At 38.9% G+C, this 24,431-nt stretch overlaps 1 protein-coding gene across 1 annotated transcript in view; it reads right to left on the bottom strand.

Annotated features, from left to right (window-relative positions):
* Positions 1-24,431, bottom strand: part of ITGBL1 (integrin subunit beta like 1) — a 206,313-nt gene that overhangs the window by 9,083 nt on the left and 172,799 nt on the right. Inside the window, exons 8-9 of the mRNA XM_003363218.5 lie at positions 17,759-17,875; positions 1,093-1,239 (exon numbers count right to left, since the gene is read on the bottom strand). Coding sequence (XP_003363266.1) covers positions 1,093-1,239; positions 17,759-17,875 — 264 coding nt within the window. The remainder of the gene's footprint in view (positions 1-1,092; positions 1,240-17,758; positions 17,876-24,431) is intronic.

The raw sequence follows: 24,431 nt of genomic DNA, 5'->3' as shown, positions 1-24,431 counted from the left end.
CAATGATAATGCCTCTATGAAAACCAACTAAAAATCTAAACTTTAGTGCTCTGTGTTTGGAGGTATACTCAGAAAAAAAAATCTAATTCAGACAAGTTCACCATTCTCAGCGCTTTTTTATATGCAGGACACTCCCTTCTGATCTGAGAACACTCCTTTTCTTCCTTCCTGCTTTCCTTTTGAGGGTTAATTCTATTCCAACTCTGTTTCCTGTTTTCTGTGTTAATCTCTTCCTCAGAAACTCCTTCCCTCTGTCTTTTCCTTTTCACCTCTCCTTCCTCCTTTTTGGCTCTCCCAACAGAGCTTGAACCTAAAGCAAATATTTCCAGGAGTCGAGGGCCCCTGAGAACCGAACTGGTGCAAGATTTGTTCGGGACTTGGAATTCGAATGCATTTAGTAGGAGAACAAACAGGGAACCAAGTGATTGCTTAAACTCATTTGACTGCCACCTGGCCACTCAAAATAATAATAAAAAAAAATTTATTAGGTTACACGTTTGGTTGAAAGATTGAGAGATTTTCAGGCCAAAGAAAATTACACCAGCATTTTGAAACTCGCATACTTTTTCTTTCCTTTTTCGTGAAGTGAAATACTTAGTTTCCTTTTGTGTCTTTCTCCCATCCCCAACCTCCCCTCCACACACACATCTACATAGTTTAGCCTCTGAAATTCCAAAGTCAAAATTTGTTGGCAGTTCAGATTCTTGTGATCACTTTTCTGCAATTCTGGGCTGTGCTGTTTCACAGGTGAACTCAACAATTATCCTTTTGCCTTTTTTGGGGGGGGGTCTATTCAGTGCCTAGTAGATCTTGTCCTTTCTTCTTTATACAACGATTAATTCCATTTCATTCAGCAACGACGTTGCACACACGGGGCTGAGGATCTTTTTGCATGAAACCCATCTCATGCACTTCATTTTCTTAGAACCTAAACCTCGTATGGTTAACTTTCAAGCTTAGAATCTGGTACAAGCAGAGGACCAAGTGGTTTTCATTCACACCAAGTGCAGTCTGGGAAAGACGGTTGCACGTGCTGCTGTGCAAACCACGTGTCAGAACAGGGATGCAGTCCAAGCTCCGGGAGATACTCACCCTTTCCAGAGCACAATATGCCATCTGCTGATTCACACAAACTCTTGCTTTGTTCCTCTGTCATGTTGCACTTCCGCGGATGTTGGCAGAGCTTTCCGAACCATCCTTTCTCACAAACGCAGCGACCACAGGAACACGTGCCATGGCCTGTGGAGCAATCACAGGGTGAGGTGAGAGGAAGAGATGGGTAAATATCCAGCTGAATCACGGGTTTCAAGAAAGAAATGTGTAAACCAGAGGATTTCATCTCCTCTCAAGCAAACACACTTTCCCTTTATGCATAGCCAATTTGGCACATAATTGTTTAAAAGAACTTCACAACAGAGTTCTAGCTTAACATAATACATTCGAATGTAGCATAGGAGATGAACAAGAGAAAGAAACATTGAAACAATTTAAAATGGAATTTCACCATCCTTTCTTGATACAAAATACTCCCTCATTTGCATTTTTATCTGTATGGAGTCTTGTGCTTTTCTTCATTGTACGCACCATGACACCCAGACCAATTTGCAAGCTAGTCAAGTGTTACCATTGCTTGCCACATTACATTGATTGCTCTCCTATTGTTTACTAATAAAAACAAGAGGTTAACTTTCATACAAATGGCATCCAGTACTATATTACTGTATCTCTGTACCTCTCTACTTACTAATAAGAACAGATAGAAGTTTAAGTAATGGTGTCTCTCTATTATTGGATAGAAGTTAAAAACAGCACAAGGCTTGGATTTACATCTTGCCCTTTTCTTCCTTTTGTTTCAGTCATTGGCTCCTGGATTTTGAGGTGTTTATCTTTTGATAGACATACAACATTGTATTTGTGACAGTTATACACTGGCATATGCACCTAACTAGTTGCTTGCCACCAATACCCCGTTAGATTGCATCATCTTCCATTTTAATTTCTTGTTTCCAGTCCATGCTTTATTCCTTTTCTTTTACGTGCATTATCTTATAGCCAGACTTCTCCAAACAGAATAAACGAAACGGCTACTTGTTGGCAAACTTTTACTGCGTAGTTATTATGAACAGAGCATTTTGCTAGGCACCAGGGAATACAAAATCAAGTATGATGGACAGGGTGGTCCCTGTACTACTCCCAGGGACACACAAAATCGTCATTCAGACTGGTCAGCTCCGCTGGATCTGCTGACACCATTCTGTCTTGACCGCTTGCTTGGAAGGCCCTTCACAAGTAAATCTGTTTCATCTGCCTCCTCCTACACTCAGCTCTGCACAAGGAGGGATTAAGGGCCAATATTTGTTTGCAATTCATTGCTATGATTAATTTTAATCTAACCACCCATGAACCCAGGTGATGTTTTTCCATAACACATGATCACCTGGAAGTTAATGGAAGGCAAACAGGAGGCAAATGCAAAAGAGACTTGGATTAACAGACCTATTTCCAACAGCCTCTTCTTATCCACATGCTGATTTATTCAATTTAATCTCACTATGCCCTTCGAGTCAGGTATTATGCCCATTGTACAGTCTAGAAACTGAAGCTCAGAGAGATGAAACAATTTTGCCCCAAATAACACAGCTCAACCATGAAGGATCAAAACTTGACTCCAGTTCCTCTGATTTCAATGCCCACTCTTTTTTCATTGTGTCACATTGCCTCTATATTTCGTTTTGGAAAATAAACAATGACCATCAATTTGAGACATCTAGAAGGCTTTTCTTAATTTCTATCTTTTTTAACTGCTGCATAGTTTGAAGGTATACATTTGACACTCACGAGCACTTTCTCCTTAAAAAGTCTCTCTTATATTGGTTTTCATGACATTGGAATTTCCTTATCTCTGCAACATTTCTTCTTTATCTATTTATTCTTCAGCTTTTTTTTTTCTGACCCTGATTATCCTTAATCATCTTCTTTTATCTCTCTATAATGTCTCCTCTGAAAAATTAATCAAATCATAGGTAACCATAATGACCAGAGGCTGCATCTCCAGCTCCTAAATGTCTCCTAAATTCCACTCTTGTGATTCCCGACTTTGTGCTCTGCTAGCACGTGAGATTGATACTTCTAGACCTGCAGAGATAATTTCCTTTCCAAAAGCTACTCTTTGGTATTGTCCATTTCTTTTAATAACACAACTGTCTTTCCAGTCAACCAGTTGAAGATGTTTTGAATCACATTTGAATCTCCCTTACTCCCTCATCTAAAGATTGCCAGATCCTGTTGAATCCTCCACAAGTTCCACTCACATCACCATCATAAACCTTAGAGAAACCTTCTATCACGTCTTTATCCAATATTCTTGCTCACAGCTTCCCACAGCACAACTCTACTCACATCACAGCCTTGAGATCTAGTGCTGTGTGGCTCCCTCATGCTTATGGGGTGAGTTCACCTACTTCAGCCTTCCTTATGTTAGGTTCCCAAGCTACTTTTCCAGCCTCCCTTCTCTCCTCTTCTCCCCTTTGACAAACTTGTTAACCTAACCAATGGACCTACTCATTGTTCCCAGTACATTTCCCATGTTTTTCTGACTTCATGCCTTTGCTGAGACAGGAATGCCACCCCTGCTCCCCACTCACACATACACATCCAGGGCCTGCTTAATTTTCAAAGCTCAGGGAAAGCGACGACACCTCTGTGAAGATTTTTCTAATATCCCCAAGTGAAAGTCATGTTCTCCTCTGAATTTCTATACTACCTTATTTTTCACCTTTATCATGGAACTGTTTGTCCTCTACCTTGTGATATGTAGTTATGTATCAAATAAACCCGTTACTTAACTGCGAATTCCTTGAGAGCAGAAATCACTTCTGCTTCATTACTATAGTCTTCAGAGTACCAAGCATACTGCTTTAGACATGGTGGATCTTCTAAAAGAACTTGTAGATTGAGGTTTTTTTAAATAAAATCTCCTTCCCATTTTTTTTTTTTCCCCACAAATTCCAACTGAGAATTGTAAACTGAATCCAGGACGTGTTTACAGGTTACCTGGTTAATGGACTGTCATTCAAGGGCAATGGACAGTTCTTGGATGACTCTTTTATTTCTGTGTTCTGTAGACTAGAGTGAAGTTAAAGAATTGGTGCCCCCTAAGAGCTACATATGCAAAGAATACTTACTAAATTGATTATATTTTGACTTCTCCAGTAAAACAAAAGTTCACCTAAAGTGAGGTCTACTCAAGAACAAAAAAAGTTGTCCATTTTTGGAGGCAGATAATCTGGAGTACAACAAAGTAAGAAAAAGAGACCTGCTAGTGCCAGTGCCATGGAGTCATGAACTTTTCAAACGTCCATGTTTCTTACTGACCCTAGGTTAGTAAGAATTACCATCAATTTGACATAACTGGAATCATTTAATCTGTATTGCAGAGAAAGGCATTCTGCCTTTGACTTAGGATATTACTGAGAATAACTCAATGGCTCCTCACAGCAAGTAATTTAATAATCAAATTTATATGCAAGGAAATAGGAGACTGTTTTCCATTTATTGGCTCATTTATCACATCCAGCCACAAAGTTAAGTTGGCATCTATCCAGACAATGGTCAAAATGCATTGGTATTTAAATATTTTGCTTTGCCATTTACATTGACTTCCCTTTACTTAAAAATTTTTCAAAAACTTTCAGTAATATCTTCTTTATAAACTTTAATAATTTAGCCATCCATTCTAGAACTATTTATTGTGTGCCAGGCATTGTACTTGCCCTACCCTCATGGTGCTTACAGTCTACTAGGGGAGAAAACAAGTAACAACAAGCAAATAAATGCATTTGAGCTTTGGGAGAATTAAAGAAGGTGCCGGTATATTCAACAGGGAGAACGCTATTAACTGGAGTCATCAGGAAAGGACTCTGTGACACCCAGAGGGTGAGAAGGAGCCAGAAATCCAATGTTCTAGGAAAGCTAATGAAAAGGTCTTGGAATAAGAAAGAGCGTGATGTGTTACAGGTTGTGAAAAAAGGCCAATGTGTTTGAAGAATAATGAGTAAGAAAAAACGGAATAAGTAATAAAGTTGGAGAAATATTCAGGAATGATACAGCAAACTGTTTATTCTTCATAAGGAGTTTAAATTTTATTCTAAGAGGAACGGGAAATCATAGAAGCATGTTAAGCAAGAGACAGCTGTGATATAATTTACAATTTGCAAATTCATTTTGGCAGTTGGGTGGGAGAAGTTAAGGCGTGTTGGGAGGAAATAAGTATGGGGACAGTGAGAAGGCATTCCAGTTTTCCAAGTGAAAGGTGATCGAGGCTTAAAGTAGGTTAGCAGCAGTGCAAATGCAGAGAAATGGATGGAGACCTACTTTGGTGGTGCTGCCTATGGGACCTGTGGTTGGATTAGATGCAGCAAGTGAGAGAAAGAAAGTACTAGTTTCTTGCTAGAAAAGCATTGTGAATAATGAAGCTATTTATTATAAATGGAAGCTGCAGGAGGGAGACGTTGAGGATACTGTTGTGAACCTCATGTGCTTGAGATACTCTTAAGACAACCAAGTAGAGAAGTCAGGTAAGCAATTGACACAAACCTAGTGTTCAGAGGAGAGGTTAGGACCAGGCGTATACATGCTGGAGTTCCTGAAAGTGGATGGCATGTAAGGCTTTGGAAGTTAATGAGCATACCTAGGGAGAAATAAGTCTTGAGAAACTCCAATATTTAGGGCTAGGGTATAGGAGGAGGACCTAGACAAGTAGGAATAGCCACTTGATGTAAAGAAGAAGGAAAATAAGACAACTTTGTTGTCTTATAAGATGACAAAGGAGAGTATTCCATAATGGAGGCCTATTGAGTGGAAAGTTCCTGAAAATTGGAGTGAAAGAGAAATAAAACTATAAGAATAGTTTCAGTCAGCTTTTGCTGGACCAACCCTACTGTGCTGCCACTTAGGCTTATGAGTGGAACAGCCAGAGGTGGCAAAACTGTTGGAGAATCATCTATAAATACCATTCAGTGAGAACAATGTCTCTGCTCAGTGGTCGAATCCACAGTGATAGGTTATCTCAGTATAATAAGTGTACAACAGGTCATTCTGGAATGAGCCCGTAGAGAGAACCAGTCTAATGAACCACTTGCAGTACACTACATCTGCTGTCACCTGACTTCCCAAGTCTTTGCACAGGTGAGTACTTCTCCAAACCATTTTCATTTCCAATTTCATTCATCCTCCCCCCGATACTTACCTCCCTACATCTGATACCCCATCAGTGATTTTTCTTCCTATTCTCTTCCCTCGCCCCACAGCAAAATATTCACCAAGGATGCTCTGGACCTGTGTTGTCCAATATAGTAGACAGTATGCGACTTTTCAAATTTATTAAAGTTAAGTAAAATTTTAAATTCAGTTTCTCAGTCGCACTAGTCACATCTCAAGTATTCAATAGCCACATGTGGCCAGTGGCTACTGCACTGAATAATGCAGATACAGAACATTACCATCAACTTTGAAAGTTCTTTTGGACAGTGCTGCTCTAGACAATGACCTTTCCCAGTGAAATTCATCAGCTCGGAGACACATTTCCTTAAAATACTGCAATGCTGGTTCTCAGTTAGGAAGCTGACCCATGAATGGATCTAATTGCATCAGGTACTACATACTGCCTGCCTGATATTCTTCTCCACTTGTTGGTATTAGGTCAACCATCTTTTTTTTTTCAGGGATGTGATAATATGTCCATCTGGAAAATGTTTGATTACCCAGGCTCCTTTTGACCTAGAGGTGGCCCTAGGACATAGCCCTACTAAGTGAGATATAAGAGAAAATCTCCCGGGTGAGGTTTCCAGGAAAGTGATTGTTCTCCAAAAGAAACAAGACAGACTCAGAGAGCATGTGCCCTTTGCCCTCTGCCCTTTTCCTTCCCTTTCTTCTTCCCTGGAAAATGGATACAACTGGAGGTTTTCTACAAGCATGATGATAAAAGTGATACTGGAAGATGTAACTTGGAGACAATCCCACCACTGACTATACTGTCTGGCTAAGAAAGGCTTGGCTGGGTGAGCGGCCTGAGGCCTTCCTCAACATGAGAAATCCAGCAGGGCCTGGGGCACTGTAGTCATACTCTCAGGCTGCATGATCCCCTTCAAGTGGCAGTTACGAGCGAAAGAACTCCCCGAAGAAATGTGAAGTGATTGTGTAATTAAGAGGTGGCTCTTCATTATCCCTTCTAGTTTCGCAAATTGGACTCATGGGCAGCTATTCTACGTGCATAGAGGAAAGAAGAAAAGCAAGAAGCAGTCCATTTCTTATTCTCATCCTGGGTGTACGGAGTACAGGATGGAGGTCTCTGGTTAAGCTCATATTAGGTTAAAACAATTCAACACACACTAGCCTACATGTAAATATATTTTCTTTATGAAATCTTAAAATCATATACCATGACAAAATGAATACATCTTAGGGACTATCATTCTAGACAAAGTATCTTTTTAAGTAGTGACTTATCTGATTTAAAAAATCCATCTATTTTGGGGGCTGGCCCCGTGGCCGAGTGGTTAAGTTCGCGCACTCCGCTGCAGGCGGCCCAGTGTTTCGTTGGTTCGATTCCTGGGCGCGGACATGGCACTGCTCATCAAACCACGCTGAGGCAGCGTCCCACATGCCACAACTAGAAGGACCCACAACAAAGAATATACAACTATGTACTGGGGGGCTTTGGGGAGAAAAAGGAAAAAAAATAAAATCTTTAAAAATAAAAAAAATAAATAAATAAAAATCCATGTATTTAAAGGTCACATAAAATTTTTATTGTTAATAAAGATGTTTTGAGAGGGTCCGCATGTGGTCCATGATCATTGAACATGACTCACCACTAAGTTAACTAAATGAAGAATGGTCTCATTTCATACCGATTTTCTTTTTTCAAGTCATTTTCATGAGTCTCATTTTCAGGTTGTAATTTTGGTGTAATCAAAACTGAACCGCGTAAAATTATGTAGTTACTTACATTCACCTTCAGGTACAATTGCTAATTAACCCCAGCCTACCAGAATTGGTTTAAGCATCTTGTGTTATTGTTAGGAAGGTGGATAAACAGCACTGGCTATTAGTTCTCCCTGCCTTGGAGTCAGCGACCTGCATTTTGCTCTTTGGCCACACACTGGATACGCAGGGTTCTCGTCCATCCCTCCAGGTGAAAGGACACAGCAACTATGGCTCAGTGTCTGGTGGTAAACTGAGAAAATTACCCAAATTAGTGATTTTCAATTTTGTTCTCTGAAGCCACACCAGAGGGATGATGTTAGTGCGTTTCACACACACACAGTAGTAAGATTCGTTCACTACTGGCTGCCACATGGTGGGGAGACTAAATGCTTTGAACAAACTCGCAGCCATTCCTTCCCCGAGGCACAGAATTTCTGATTTGTATGATGCTAATTTCCTTCCAAAACACTGTAGCTTGTGATTCAAGATGTCTGAGACAGATGTATTGTTTGTCCTGTTATGGAGATGGACACTTCAGTCTTTTACTCTCCATTATACGCATACGGCATTCACTGGGTGCCCACTTGCACAAGTACCAGGCACACTTCATTCTTTGTCTCGTTCTCACCGTAAGGCCAATGTGTGGGCATTATTATCCTTATTGTACACATGAGGAAACTAAGGCAGAGGGACCAAATAACCTGTCCACGTTACTACAACTAGTAGGAAATATCCAGAATCGAAATCTGGTCTGTCTGAATATGAGGTTTGCATTCATCTTGCTGTGCGGCATGCCTCACTTAGCTTGAAAGAAAATGGTGACTTCTACTTACATAAATCTTATATGAAAACATTCGGCAGAGTGTATGCACACACACACAATAAGACAACTGAGAATTCCATAGAATGTGGACTTTCTCTAGACAAAATATCAAAATACTCAAAGAAGATTCATAAATCTAGAGTCAAAAAAAACCTAGAAAGAAACAGTACAAAAACCTTTCATCAAATATTATTTTTGGATGATGGATTTAAGGGTGACTTTTATGTTGCTCTTCATTATTTCCTTTATCCTTTTTACTTTTTTTTTTCCTGAGGAAGATTCACCCTGAGCTAACATCTGTGCCAGTCTTCCTCTATTTTATACATGGGCTGCTGCCACAGCATGGTGCTGATGAGTGGTGTAGTCCATGCCTGGGAACCAAACCTGGGCCACCAAAGTAGAGTGCACTGAACTTAACCACTATGCCAGGGAGCCAGCCCCTATATTTTTTAGTTTTTTAAATATTGAAAAGGAAAATGTTAATTTCAAAGTATTCTGTAATGTCCTGATATCTAAAGATGAGCAAAGTAAAATAAATGGAGTTAAAATGATGTATATTATAAATGTCAAATGAGTAAATAGTTTGGGAAAAAAAAATCCTTCCTGAGGATGGCTTCAAGAGCAGTTGAGAAAGATCTCAATGTAAGAAAATGAAATAAACATGTTCCTTCAACATATCAAATAATTTTCACTTCTGTGCCTCTGCTCAGCCTTCCCAGGCCTAAAATCTTCTTCACATCCAATTTCCACGCATCCAAATATTAGCTGGTCAAGGCCCAAGTCAAATGTTAACTTCAACTTGAGGAATTTTCTGATCCAAAACTGGAATCAAAATCGCTCTCTGTCTTTCCCTGTCTGTCTGTCTCTCTCTCTCCCCTCCCTCCTCTTAATTGTGACTCCTTTAATTTATAATTTATTCCAAAAAACTTCTTGAGCTTCCGTCTTTATCGTAAGTTTGAGGATACAATAATTTGAGAGAGAGAGTTTGATTATATCCATGAGAACCATACAGACTTGAAGAAGAGAGACACAAGAACGATCACAATAAAATAGCATGATGTTTTAAGGAAGGTAATGCAGTATTAAGAAAGTATACAATAATTCAGAAAGGCTTCCTAAGGGAGATGATTTGGGAGAATGATGGAAAAATGAAAAAAATGATGAGGAGTTATTCAGAGGGAGAAGCGAAAATAAGGAATAGAATGTCAGGTAAAAGGAACAAAATCAGAACACATCCAAGTTTCTCCATCTCTATTGCCCTCCGTGAAGAAGTCTATTTTTCAACAAATGGAGACAATCGGTGCAACAAAAGCATAGTCTCCTTCACCCACATCCAACTGCTCAAACCAGAAGCTTGGGATTCCGCCTTGAGCCTGCCCTGCCTCTCGCTCACATCTTTCAATCACAAATTTCTATAAATGCTGCTTGTACACCTAGGGCAGGGATTCGGGGGGCTCTTCTTAGGTTCATCTAAGCTTTTACATTCACACTTGACACTAATCTCCGTAGAAGGATATGGAGTAGGAACCACATCCTGGCATCAGGCTTTCCTGTCCACGTGAGTCCTTGCAGCACAGTTTATGGATGACAGCTCAATATAACGGTCTGGGGATTACCTTCTCTTCAGATAATACAGCCCAGATGCACAGAAATCAGATCCATATTGCACAGATGTCAAGGCTTCTCTGGCTTAGAAGAAGCTTATGCCCCAGAGGAGCCAAAATCTCTCCTAATGATTTCTTAGGGTAGCTTCCAGAAACCCCACAAGGGACATGCCTGTTGGCAGAGTTACAACACTCATGGAAACCAAAAGCATGGCATTCCCATCAGACATTTATAGTTCATTCATAATCCTTCCCAATCTAATTGAAATTTATCACCCATAGGTCACTATTACCATGAGCAATGTTGCCTGGGAACATTGGCATATACCATCTTCATCTGTTTCCAGGGAACTGGAGCTAGGAATTTAACAGAACACAGAGTCTCTTGCAGAAAAGTAAAAAGTTTTGTTATCCTGTTGTCCACACTGTTTCTATTATTTTCTCCAACACCTCCAGGTTTCTCCATCTTGTCTGTCCTCCATCTAGCTAAACCACCTTCATCTCTCACCAAGACTCATCTCCTAACATCCATATTTACTCACCAACCCCACAAACACATACTCCTCCCAGCAATCCATAATTCATTCGGCAGCCGGACTACCTTTGAAATACAGTGCTCATGTTATTGCCTTGTTTAAACCCCTTTTATGGCTTCCTATCATCCTTTGATAAAGCCCCAAATCATTAACATTGTTTACAAAACGTGTCACACCCTTCTCCCCTTTGCTTTCTAATCTTTAGTCATACACAGTTTCTCTCTGGTTCTCAAATGTTCCTTGAAGATGCCACTCTCCCTTTCCCCCATATGCCTCTGCACACACTGTTCTCTGTGACTGCTATGTTGCATCCACCTCTCCTCACTGGCTAAGTTCTATGCATCCTGTTACTACCAACTGTGGTTGTTGGGACACCTGGCTGCTTAATACACACAAAGCACGTATTATGTATCATATAGATGTTACCAGATATGAAGGCATTAGAGAAACCTTCCTCAGCCTCCAGTCTATGTTCAATTCCCCTGTTATGTATGTTCCCATTGAACTAGTTCTTCTCTTTTCAGATCATTCACCTCATTGTCATTCCTTTGTCAACATCTGCCTTTCAAGCTTAATCATAAACTCCAATAGATTCACCACTGAATCTCCAGTGCTGGCAGATAGCGGGAGCTCAATAAATATTTGTTGAAGCAATGAAGAAATAAATGATTACAATCATGTGTTGCTTAACGATGGGGATACATTCTGAGAAATGCAACATTAGGTGATTTCACCATTGCGCGAACATCATAGAGTGTACTTACACAAACCTAGATGGTACAGCCTACCACACACCTAGGCTCTATGGTACCAATCTTATACGACCACCATAAGATGTCTGTCATTGACTGAAAGATTGTTGTATAGCGAATGACTGTACTTCAGTTTCAGCCAGGCAGAATTTAGAGGAATTGCCATATTTAAATATTTAATTAGAATTTGAAAATAAGAGTCTGGAGTCAAGGAAAATGACTGACGATAAGAAATCATCTTGAGAGACATTGACTTAAAAGTTGAAAGTGGAGGAGGCTGAGATTACTTGATGGCAACAAATAGCAAGTAGAAAATACATCCCCCAAAAAGCAATTTTCAGGGGAATACTAAGATTTATTGGTAAGCTCTGGGAGATGAGTAATAAAAAGAAACTAAGTGACTATGAGAGAAGTTAGAGAAGGCATTGGTAGGAAAGGCGTTGCTGAGGCCCAGGGAGGAGACCATTTCATGGGGGTTTCAGAATGGAGCAAATACAACTCTATGCTAAAATGTAGTCCTCTAGAATGAGAGCTGAAAACCAGGATTTGGACAACTTGGAATTACTAACCTCAGGGAGAGTCAGTTATGTGGAATGGTTGGAGATAGAGCAAGATTCCACAGGTTTAAGTCGGACCAAGAGGAATGCAAGCATATGGGTAAAGGAGCTCAAAAATATTTAGGGGCATGTGTGTGTTTGAGGGGCAGGGCAGGGCTTTACAAGGAATAAGTATACAATGAGTATTTGCTGATTTAATTATTATTATGTGCAATATACACATAATAAATAGCATATTACTAAGTAAGAAGAGAGGTTTTCTTATGATAATAGATATCTTCAGATACACTGAGAAACACAGAAACTTTGGTAATGCATCTTGTGGCTTGAGGAACCCTGATGGCCAGTGTCTTCTTAACTGTGCTCTGACCATGCTTGGGGGAATCCATGCGAAGCTTCCCCGTGGAAGGTGCACTGCTGAGTAAGAGCCACTAAAAATACTTCTGAGATACATGGCAGCCACTTTGATTTGGTAGCTTAGAGTCAAGTGTGAAGAGAAAGACTGCTTTATGCATAAAGAACAGACAGGAGAAATCGTCCACGCTGTCCAGAACTGAAGACCAGACAGTCACAGTTCTGAACAAATTATGTTACAAAAGGAATTAATGAGCAAACATGGAGCTCTGTTATATATCCTGTAGAGTCGTCAGTAATATACAGCATAAAGTTCTGCCTGGGCTAGTTATGTCTGTCACTCTGTCTATAGGTATATAATACTAATGATAATAATACCTAATGTAGATGAATATGACATTTATGGGCTGTGTACAGTCCTAAGTATTTTATATGCATTGACTCATTTAATGTCACAATAACCTTACAAGAGAGGTATATTATAATCATCATTTATAGATGAGAAATGGGGGTTATGTAAGTTGCTGCAGGTAATATCAATAGTAAGTGACAGAGTCAGAGTTGGAACCAAGAAAACATCACGTCTATAGTCTTAACTACTGCACTACATTGCCATTTATATCTCTAAATATTAAAGTACACTTACATAAATGTTCATGAAGGTATGGGAACTTATAATCTCCTTATCAATTGCTTTAGTATGGTGTATATTTCAGCACTAAAATTACTATAGGTTCAAAACATGTTAATTAATGGAATGTCTCTTGTATTTTTTTTCCAGAGAACAGCTGAGACATAAATAAAATTCAAGACTATAATAGCCAAGGCTCAAATAATTCCTTCCATAAGGCAATGTTCAGAAAATAGAGGAATTACAATCACAGTACCATTATTAGCTGTCTTACAGAAATCACCACTTGAGGCCAAATGCAAAGCTAAAGTGGGGGGTGATGTGTTTGGTGAGAACGTGAATTACAGTTGATCCTCATTATTCGCAGATTCTGTATTTGAAAACTTGCCTACTTGCTAAAATTTATTTGTATCCCTGAAATCAATACTTGCAAAACTGTCCGGGTCACTTGAGAAGACAGGCAGGATGGCAAAAACATTGAGTTCCTGAGGTTCACATTCCCAGCTCGGGTCAAAGAAGGTCACACTCTGCCTTCTTGTTTCAGCTCTTACAGTGAACAAGTGTCCTTTCCGCAGTATATTTAGTGTCATGCTTTTCACACTTTTGTGCTTTTTCTTGGTGACTTGGATGTTTAAGATGGCCCCTAAGTGTGGTGGTGAAGTGCTGTCTAGCATTCGTAAGAGCAAAAAGCCTGTGATGTGCCTTATGGAGAAAATATGTGTTATATAATTTTCATTCAGGAATGAGTTATAGGGCTGTTGGCTGTGAGTTCAATGTTAACGAATCAACTATATATTACACAGGTGTCAACACACATAAAACAAGGTTATGTATTGATCGGATGATGAAAATGCCGTGACCGGAGGCAGGAACCTAGCCCTATAACTCCCTTAGGAGAAAGGATTCAGTACTCGCTAATTCGGCGTGCATGGCAACTTCACAGACCATAGTTACCACGAATAACAAGAAGAGACTGCATCTTGTTGAAGAATACTAAACAGAGTGTCTGCACGCATTGTAAATTATACGTAACTTTTCCAGCTATCTGTCACTTAGGATAAATACGAGCAGGCCACTGATGTGGACAGCTCTCCCTCTTCCTCCTGGAACCATCCACCTCCAAGCAATAGGATTGGCTACCAGGAGTAGGGACGCACAAGTGAATGACAAAGAAGCAAAAAAAGTCCTCACTGGAACATGTAAAGATGTGTGCATAGGCACTAGTGAAGAATTTGCGGCAGAATTTAAGGTCTGCACTGTCGCCTGGCCTGGCTAGCTTAAGTAGCTTGGGTGAAGCAGGAGAAGGTGAGTGAAACAGAGTGTTGTTACCTACAGACAATCTTGTAAAATACGGGTATGATCCTAACCTCAAATCTCTCAAGGACATTATTCAAATATCAAAGTGGAACTTAAGAACAACAACATAAAATATTTTCAAGGAAAATTTCCAAGACTTGTTTCCTTCACGTCCTTAAAAAGTATTCAGAGATCTTTTGGTCAATAAAATGTTTTTAATATGAAATTAAATGCATAGGTAATTTCTTAGAGCTGGTTGCTAAAATTTAAGAAAAAGCACTGAGAGAATTCATCCTATTATAGTGACCAAAGATGCTATGCATATCTGGCTACTATTTACTGCTGGCAGGGCTGTGCTCTTCGTTGAGCTCACAGGAGTAGCAGCAAAGCTCTCCCCAAACTTGAAAACACATTTGTCCTCTGATAATCAAGTTCCATGATATCAATATTTGGTATGATCAACCACCTAAGAATTAATCTCTAAATGTGTGAGTAAGGATCTCCCAAATTGTAACCAAGGGTATGCCAGAAGGATAAGGTGAATTAGCACGTCTACAGCTATCGTCTAATCTATTGTGCTACATCCTGTACAAAGAAAGGTTGGATTGGATGCTCAGCAAAATCCAGATAGTGTTAAAGAATAAGAATGTGCTGGTGGGTCTGCTGTACTATCCAAAGAAGATACTCAGACTATTTGGCATGAGAGCTGCAGTGCTTTGGCAGGTATATTTTGGTGGCTGCAGCCATGCCCCAACAATATCATCCTTACTGTTTTGGTGACTTTCACCTGGGGCCATCTGGGGTTCTCAGCCCCAAAGTTTTGTCCAGCCACAGAAGCCTGCTCTGATCATGTACCTGTGAGGCATGCTGGATGTGGCAGGGCAGTTAACGTCTCCTAGAAGCAGTCCTCAACCAATGACTGATGGCTATATAAGAATTGTATGTTTTACTTGAGCTCCCAGAATTTCATCCCCTCTACTGGGATGAAGCTCCAGTTGACCACAGTGGTAACTGGATTGATAATACAATCTTAATTGGCTGCCTTCCCTTTCCCGCCATACTTTCCCACTCTCCTACCAGGATCTCCTTCACCTTTCCAATAAATAACTTGCATCCAAATCCTTATCTCAGAATCTTCCTTTCCACAGACTTTCTCTACAAAGAGTTCTAGTCCTTGGGCAATGATGTGTCATTGTATATCAAGTAATTGGTGTTCTGGTTTATACACTGGTCTTTTACTAGTTTTACTAGTTTGGAAGTCAGTTTTCCCTGTGGCATAGACAACTCTGGGTAGACAGGCAAAATATAGAGAGTAGACATGCAGAGTCAAGAATTAGTCTCAAAAATTATCCCTCTGTAAGGTACTTTCTCACTTAGTAAACACTTGATCTCATCTAACAGGGAGATATACAGATTTGTTTCCATCTTTGATTTCCTCTCCAAAATTGGAGAGAAAGAGAGATTCACTAAGGGGAGAAAGGTATATAATTTAATGGGTATGTAGATGTAACAGCTTTCCACGATATCAACCATTTTGGCCAAGTCACCAAAGCAGATGGGCAAGGAAACCCATGTGTCACAGAGCCTGCATGTCACAGAGAAAATTACAATGATAACAAGAGCAAAGACATGCATAAGACATACATATGGTACTTTCCAGGTGCTAGGAAGGCTTTATAGACATCATTGTGAGAATTAAATGAGTTAATATATATGAAGTACTTAACAGCAACAATGAAAAAGACCATAACCTGCTTAGATATTTCTGGTAACTAAGACCAGTGAGGGGAGAATCTAAACTAAAAAGAACATTGACAGAAAGTCAAAATATTTTGATGTCACTCTGGGGCAAACTGTGTAGAGAGAGATCTGTGAACTGAACATCAGAGCTCAGATCCTGGGTCTGCCATTTTTCAGTTATGTGGCATTAATACCTCAAACCTCACTCACTTTTCCATTTGTGAAATGAAGACAGCAGGGACAATCTCTTAGTGTGGCTGCCGCAAGGACTGTGTGAGATAACACCATCCAGCACAACAGTTATGGAAAAGGGCCTTTCCCCTCGGCTCACAGAGAAGGGAAAGAAGAAAGAGTCTTTGGCTAAATTGCAAGTGTTTTACAGTTGTTTAGAGAGAGAATAGATAGAGAGATATACACGGATGTTAGGTAGATGATAGAGATAGACGGTGTCCCCACCGTCCATAAGTTGTACATGCATTTGTGGTTTCTTCCCAACAATAGTGCCCAATTGCATTATGATAATTATCTTGAAGAGACACAGTTATATTCTTTTAGTATGACTCCACATCAAGGTCACCTCAATTATACTGGAAACCTGGAAGGAGCTGTAATCAGTACGCATCATCTCTACAATACGATGTTCTGTAAGACTGAAATACGAGCATAATGTTGACCCCCATTCCCTCCCCTGAACGAAGCTCAGATGTTTGCTGACCACCCTCTATGTGCCTCATGCTTTCTTTGCACAGTTTATTACTTTCAGTAAGCTCTTGTTTTTTGGGTCTCAGAGTCATCATGGAAACTGAGTATATATTTCCTGTGATTTCGTAATTAAACAGAGTATAAACGTTCTGCTCTTTTTTTCAAGTCTGTAGGTGATACTTACTTCCCTTATCAGTTTTGCTTAGTAGGATAATAAAAATCACTTTAACTGTTCAGTTGCAGCAAAGCTTTTCACTGCCTTCATAGGACTTAGTTTAGTTTCAAGAATCCTTTATCAATAGTGAACTGTGGACTTTCATATGCCCCTAAATCAAGAGTTCAAGAAAAGAAAGGTCATTATAAACCTAATTGTATATTGTTTTTAGGTCTAATTGTATATTGCTCTTTGTTTATCTTTTTTTTTTAGTTTATTTTTTGAGGAAGATTAGCCCTGAGCTAACATCTGCTGCGAATCCTCCTCTTTTTGCTGAGGAAGACTGGCCCTGAGCTAACATCCATGCCCATCTTCCTTTACTTTTTATGTGTGGGACGCCTGCCACAGCATGGCTTGCCAAGCCACGTCACCTCGGCACCGGGATCCAAACCAGCGAACCCTGGGCTGCCGAAGCAGAACGTGTGAACTTCACCACTGCGCCACTGGGCTGGCCCCCTGTTTATCTTCTTTTTAACAGAAGTTTTTTTAAAGGATAAGTAGAACAAGAAAGGCAGGCGAAGCAAGTTGCCCGCAGGGAGCTGAAGGCTGTGAGAATGGCTCACCTCCGCAGATCACCCCGTCCAGGTCTTCGCAGCGGCGGTTGTCACACTCACACGTCCTGCCGTACACCCTGCGATCTCCCGGGGGGTAACAGGTGCATTTGCCACATTCACATTTACCTGCAAAATACAAGGCGAGAACACACTTAGGAGACCACAAACTCTGCCGGGCTTGCAAAGGAAACGAGCACACTGTTCCAGCCAGATCTTCCAGGCAGCTCTCGGCTGTGCCTCATAAGAGTTCAGCGAATACCTCTTCTTGCCTGCCTAAGGTAAGCTGAAGGTCAAGCCCAAATGCCACGGAGGTCGGAGGTCGGGAGCTGAAGTGACAATTGCCAGCTCAGAAGGCATTCGCATTTACTACTTTCCACTTTCTGCTTCATTCATCTTTGAGGAATAATTCAGTTATTGAACTCTCTGGGTATTTCATATTCAACTTCGTTTGATGATACCATTTAACATAAGTGAGTCAATTTTATACATTTTGACATAATTTTGCATAATGTGATCATTTAAAAAAATATTTTTACTTTGGGTCTATCTGCCCCATAAGAAAAAATGTTTATAGGTATGTTTCAATGAGATATTTTAGTGATTATTTGGCATCGATTTTTTAGTTCTTAGAACTCCTTGTAACGTGGAACAGGTGTCAAAGTACATCACCTAAATATCTTTATTATTCTTGACTTAAAATTTAAACGTATAAATATTTTTTGGAATGAGTTAGGTTTACAGTTTGGGAATTCCTTAAATATTATCATTCTGATGACTTTCATCATTATTTCTTGAGTTGTAACTATGCATAAAGCACTATAATTGCTCAAATTCCATCATGTTTTCATCATACCACAATTGACTAGGATTATCACTATCATTTTACTAAACAGGAAACAGAGACATAGTGAAGCTATGTTACTCTCCATGGTGAATCAGCTTGTAAAGAATAGATTCAAAATTTATGGCCATTCTCATTAACCTTAAAGTTTGCACACATAATCATTAAGCCATAGTGCATCTTATACATTCATAAAGCAGCACCAGGAGGCTGTAGGAGAAAGTAAATACCTTTTGTCTGAGGAATTGGCCCTGGTTTGCCAGAAATTCAGCTGGGTGACTACTCAGAGACATCTGTTACTCTCTGTCATTAGCCCAACCATCATAATTACACACCCACTGAAATGATCATAAGATGCTTCAGGGCTGACCCTGGAATGTTGTTAGTCATTCTGTTGCTGCATTTGTATCTTGTTAAAGAAATTCTGAGTTGGTAGATGATGGAAGAAAGAAAATTAGTATTTAGCATCATATAATTTCAGAGCTGTAATTAAAGATAATCTAATGCAGTGATTCATAATCTTTTCTGGCAGAAGTGGCGGGGTCACAATCCCTTTGAGAATCTGGTGAAAGATATGGCAATAGACAGCGTTGTTCTGGCTGCCCTTCGACAAGTCCCTCTTTCTACCTGGAGGCAGTCCCAAGTTCAGCAGAAGGCAGAGCCCCTCGCCTCCCCTAATGATATTCCCTCTTCCTATGCCATGGCAGACAGAACAGGGACACACCAAACACTCTTGGCCAGGGTTTTAATTCTTGAGGGTAAAAGCAAAGGCACAAGATCTGTGGCAGAGTGACAAGTGTGACAGCACAGCAGTGAGTGTCCAGGAGCAGTGGAGCTTGGCACATAGCAACTGGAGTTCAAAAGTGATGGCAGCAGGGGCCGGTTCTTGGCAGTGCCTTGCTTCCCAGGGGTGCTGCATGAGCTGGTTGTGCATGCTGGCATCCTGAGCCTAAGCCCTTCTAATCAAACTCTTTTCATCTCATTTAATGAAGTTGGTTTCTGTTGTTTGCAATCAAAACCTCTAACTGGCAGATCACAGATCTCTCCCTGGAAAAATATCCCAGCACACATTTTTTGTAAAATGTCAGGAGGATCCATGACTTCCTGCAATTTATTTATAGATGAGGAAACTCAAGCATGCTGAGGCTAAATGACTTGCCTAAGGCCAATGAAATAGACATTAGCAGTGTTGGTGCTAGAACCCAGATTTTCTGGGCCCCAGTTACCTTCTGGTGTGCATAATCACACTAGCTCTCATCATGGGTGGATGTGTGAATGACAAAAATAATCCAGAGTGTGGAGAGCAAGAGCCAAACTATAGGACCATCAGCAGTACGGCTGGGCACGGTCAACCAGCCCCGCGTGGACAGACGTGGGAAACAGCAACCACGTTACTCCTGAGAGGTAGTACAGTGCCAGTCACGAAAGCAAAATTGATTTTTAAGTTTGAGGACATATGGATTTATGGTGACAATTTGATTATCGTTTTAAGGCACACAGGAAGTTTCCTGAATATGCATTATTGGTTTCTACGCCTCTTTGGAAAGAATAAACTAAATACTGGATATGTGTTCAAACATCTACATTTCATTGTGGATAATCTCTGTCTTAAATTTCTCCTATAAAGTTGGATAGTGAAGTGTTAATATTTGGTCCTGGGTACACTTTTTTCCTTGATAAATTGTAATTCACATATCTTTTTCAAATATCAGAGAATAATTGGCCATTTTCCAATTCTTTTTTTTTTTTTGCCTTGTTTCTGTTGGAGTTTTTAAATGACATATTAAGGCAAGTATTAACTACAGTAACTTTATGGATGCAGTCCTAATATAATTTATAGGATATCATAGCTTCTGACGGAAAGGCAAAACATCATACATCAAGAAAGGCTAATTTATTGCAGATAGAAATGTAAAAATGACTAAATTATTTATGCAGTCCACATTTTTAAAGTGCATGATTTTGCCGTCTCAGCTCAAAACGTTGGTCCAAGCACTACCAGGACAGATACATGCCAGGTAAATTTCCACTCATTCTTCAAGATCCAAAGTAAATTTCACCAAATCCGTGCTGCTCACACCCTCCTGCTCATACACCTTCACAAATACCAGCAGTATTAACTGCAACTTCTCATATGTCCTCATAAAGTTTGAATCAATATTTATTGAATGGACGCACTAAACAATAATCACATGTAAACAGTTTAGTAATAGTCACACAATGCATGAGCTTTAATGGTAGAATTTCCATTTAGAATAGGATGTCTCTCGCAGAATACATATGTGTTTAAAACTGACTGAATACCTTCATTTGTGTTTGCCACAGCTACATCAATGAAATATGTCCCACAGCGAATTCATCATCTTTATTCACAAACCTACTCTTCTTTCTGGGTCCTTTCATCTAAGAGAAGGTCACCATCAGCTAATCTGTCACCGAACCTTAAAAATATCTGATGATGTATTTGATTCCTTTCTTCTTTTAATTAACTATTCTTCTCCTTTCAACTTGAAATTTCATAAAATTCACTTTCTTAAAACATACATATAATACATCTTATATATAATACCTAATTACCTAAATACTTATAATACCATAATCCTCTTTCACATGATGGCTCCACGTGACCTTCAAGGCAGAGCTCAAATTCTCCAACAGAGCTCTCCACACTTGGCCCCACTTACCTTTCCAAGTATGTACCTAATGTTCACAGTGCGCTCAGGCTCAGAGACTTTGCTTATGTTCTCCATTTCTTCTCTCTGTTGCATACTCTACCACTTTCTCTATAGAATCCTACCCAGAGATCAACAGCTAGCTCAAATCTAATCTCGTCTGTGAAACCTTCCTTGCCATCCCTATCTGGTCACCTGACACAACTGCTCCCTTGCTCTGATTCCATAGTACTTTGTTCAGATCACTAGCACATCACTGAATGCAAACTTTATACTAGATAAGTACGTGCCTGAACCCAACCATAAATAGTGAGCTCTTTGTGGTCCAGGCTGACCATGAGATCTGTATCCTGTCAAAGCTCTCTGTTGATATAGTAAGAAACACTGACATACAGATTTATTGTCCTTTTTTTTTAATAAGAAATTGAGTCTAATCTCTTTCCTTTATTTACTAAATGATATTATTTCAATGACTATTTTAATGTTATGGAGATATAACTGTGGCTTCTCGAATGACTATCAAATCAAAATTCTCATAAGTAAGAATGAAGGATAATGGAAGTTTGCATGTCTAGCACTAATAAATGCTATTTTATATAACAAACTGAGAGGAAAACCTAAAGAAAGATATACTCTAAGATACAAATAAAGCAAGTAATTCTTTAAAAGACAATTCAGGAACAGATGGAAAGGATAGAAATAACCATCTGAGAAACTAATTCAGTCAACATTATCAATATTATCCAACCAAAACTTATCTGAAATTTACTCTGCACTGAACTGGTCCACTCCTATTAAATTTTAATAAAGCAGATAATCTTTAAGCACATACAAAAAGTCAGTCTAATGATATCATTTTATAAGGAACTGCAATCCCCATGAATTATATTGTAAAGCTTATTATACACTAGCAAAGAGGAGTAATGAACTAAAGCAGATATCTAGAAGTTCTGATTAAAATAGATTTTACTTAAACATTTCATTTTGATACTTCCATAAAATACAGAAAACTCCAAATCAAGACATTGACAAAAGGTAGAGTTTATAACTCTATGCACAACTAATCATTTAAAAAATAAAATATATCTCATTTAATTTAAATATATTTAATTTAAACTTAAATTTTCTCACAATCATTAAAATAGCTAAACATCTTTCAAAGATGTGTAGGCTTGGAGTACATTTGTAACCTTGGAGCCCACAAGTACTAGATTAGAATTTAAAACCCTGATACATCTACTCCAACATATCTCTTATATGGAATTCAACAAATATGGATTAAGAATCTATTTTGTGTGAAGCACTTGATTAGATATGGGAGTTTAATGCTAAACAAAAGATATGTAAGTCTGTAATTTCTGCTATCTGTATCGCTTATTTCATTTCACTAAGTATTAGCACCAAATAAAAACACTGAAGAATGAGATGTCCAAATATTAAAAACTTAATGGTTTTGAGCAACACTACTGCCTCCTTTTCATAATAAAAATTTATTATTATTGTGAAACTGAAAGGTCAAAACTTTAAAATATTTGTTTTAATGGGAAATTCATATGGTCAGCAGACATATGAAAAGATGCTCCCCTCTTAATCACAAGGGAAATGCGAACTAAAAGCACAATGAGATTCTATCCCAAACTAATCAGACTAACATTTAAGAACTGACTGGAGCAAGATCTGGCTATGATTTGGAAATACACTTTTTACAGCTAATGGAAGTATAAATTGGTAGAATAGTTTGGGAAACTGTTTAGCATTATCTAGTAAAGTCAATATGTATAATCTATGGACCAGCAACTCAATTCTTGGTTATATTCCCTGAAGAAAAGTATATACATTTGTACCAGGACATGTTCCAGAACAATCACAGCAACACTGTTCCTAATAGTCTCAGAGAAGAAATGTCCAAAATGTTTGTCAATAAGAGGATAGATAAATGTTAGTTATATTCTTAAAACACTGTACAACAGTTAAAAATGAAGGAAGCACCACTACTTCCCACAACACGCTGGAATCTTCATAACATAATGTAGAGTGCAAGATGTCAGCCACAGAATAGTGCATATTGTTTGATGGTATAATTTCAAAATAGGCAAGGCTAAACACTATAGTGTTTGGGAATATATATTTAGTTGGAAAACTTTAAAGAAAGGCATAGAGGTGATTACCATGGAAGTGAGAATGATGGTCATCTTCTCAGGGGAGAGGGTATGTACATACAGCAATTGGAGAAAGGCAAGGGGAAGCTCCTGGGATTCTGGCATTATTCTATTTCCACAGCTGGGTTATGGTTTGGGGTGTGATTGCTTTCTAATGATTCACAATGCTATAAATTAATATGCTATCCTTTTCTGGGCATAATGGATGATTCAAGAAACAAAGCTGGTGAGCCATGTTGCAAAAACAATCAGTCTCTTTACTTAATTCATTACAACTAAATAAATTCCCAATGGATTGAACACTTAAATATAAAAGCTTAAAACATAAAATACTAGACAGGAATATAGGTGGGAGTTTTCATAACCCTTGGGTGGGAAAGACTACTCTAAACACGACAACAAACCAGAAACATAAAGAAAAGCAAGCATTGATAAATTTGACCATAAAATATTCAATATTCAATTTATTTAAAGCAGCAGATAACATAAGCAAGACTGAAACATACACAATAAACTGAGACAAAACATTTGCACGAATAAGACAGATAAGTAAAACTATATATGAGCTCATACACAAATAGCCAATAAGGTACACCCAAAAGAAAAACAGGCCAAGGACAAAAATAGATCATAGATAATAGAAAAAATACAGAATTATCATTAGCGACAGTAAATTATTCATATCTCTTAGTAAATCCCACGGAAATAAACTGCAAATTTCAAATAATTCTACGTTGTTGGGAAGTCACCAGTTTCATTAAGTACTTGAAATTTCTGAAATCTTTAAGTTACTAATATTTTACCTGACATAGCCTGGAAGAAACTCTCATTTATGGTTTTTTAAAAAGATTTTGCCCACAAGATGCTGCAAGGTACATGCAAACAAAATACTATTATCCTATTACTAAAGCAAGAGAAAGCAGAACTTTCATTCCACTTACAGGATAACTCTGTACCGCTAAATTGTAAGATGAAATAAAAGAGTAGCTTGAAACCTTTATAAAAGGTAA

The sequence above is a fragment of the Equus caballus genome, chromosome 17 (assembly GCF_041296265.1).
Source record: "Equus caballus isolate H_3958 breed thoroughbred chromosome 17, TB-T2T, whole genome shotgun sequence".
In the NCBI taxonomy this organism is placed as follows: Eukaryota; Metazoa; Chordata; class Mammalia; order Perissodactyla; family Equidae; genus Equus; species Equus caballus.
The sequence above is the reverse complement of the archived record's forward strand: the minus strand, read 5'-3'. Positions and strand labels throughout refer to the sequence as shown.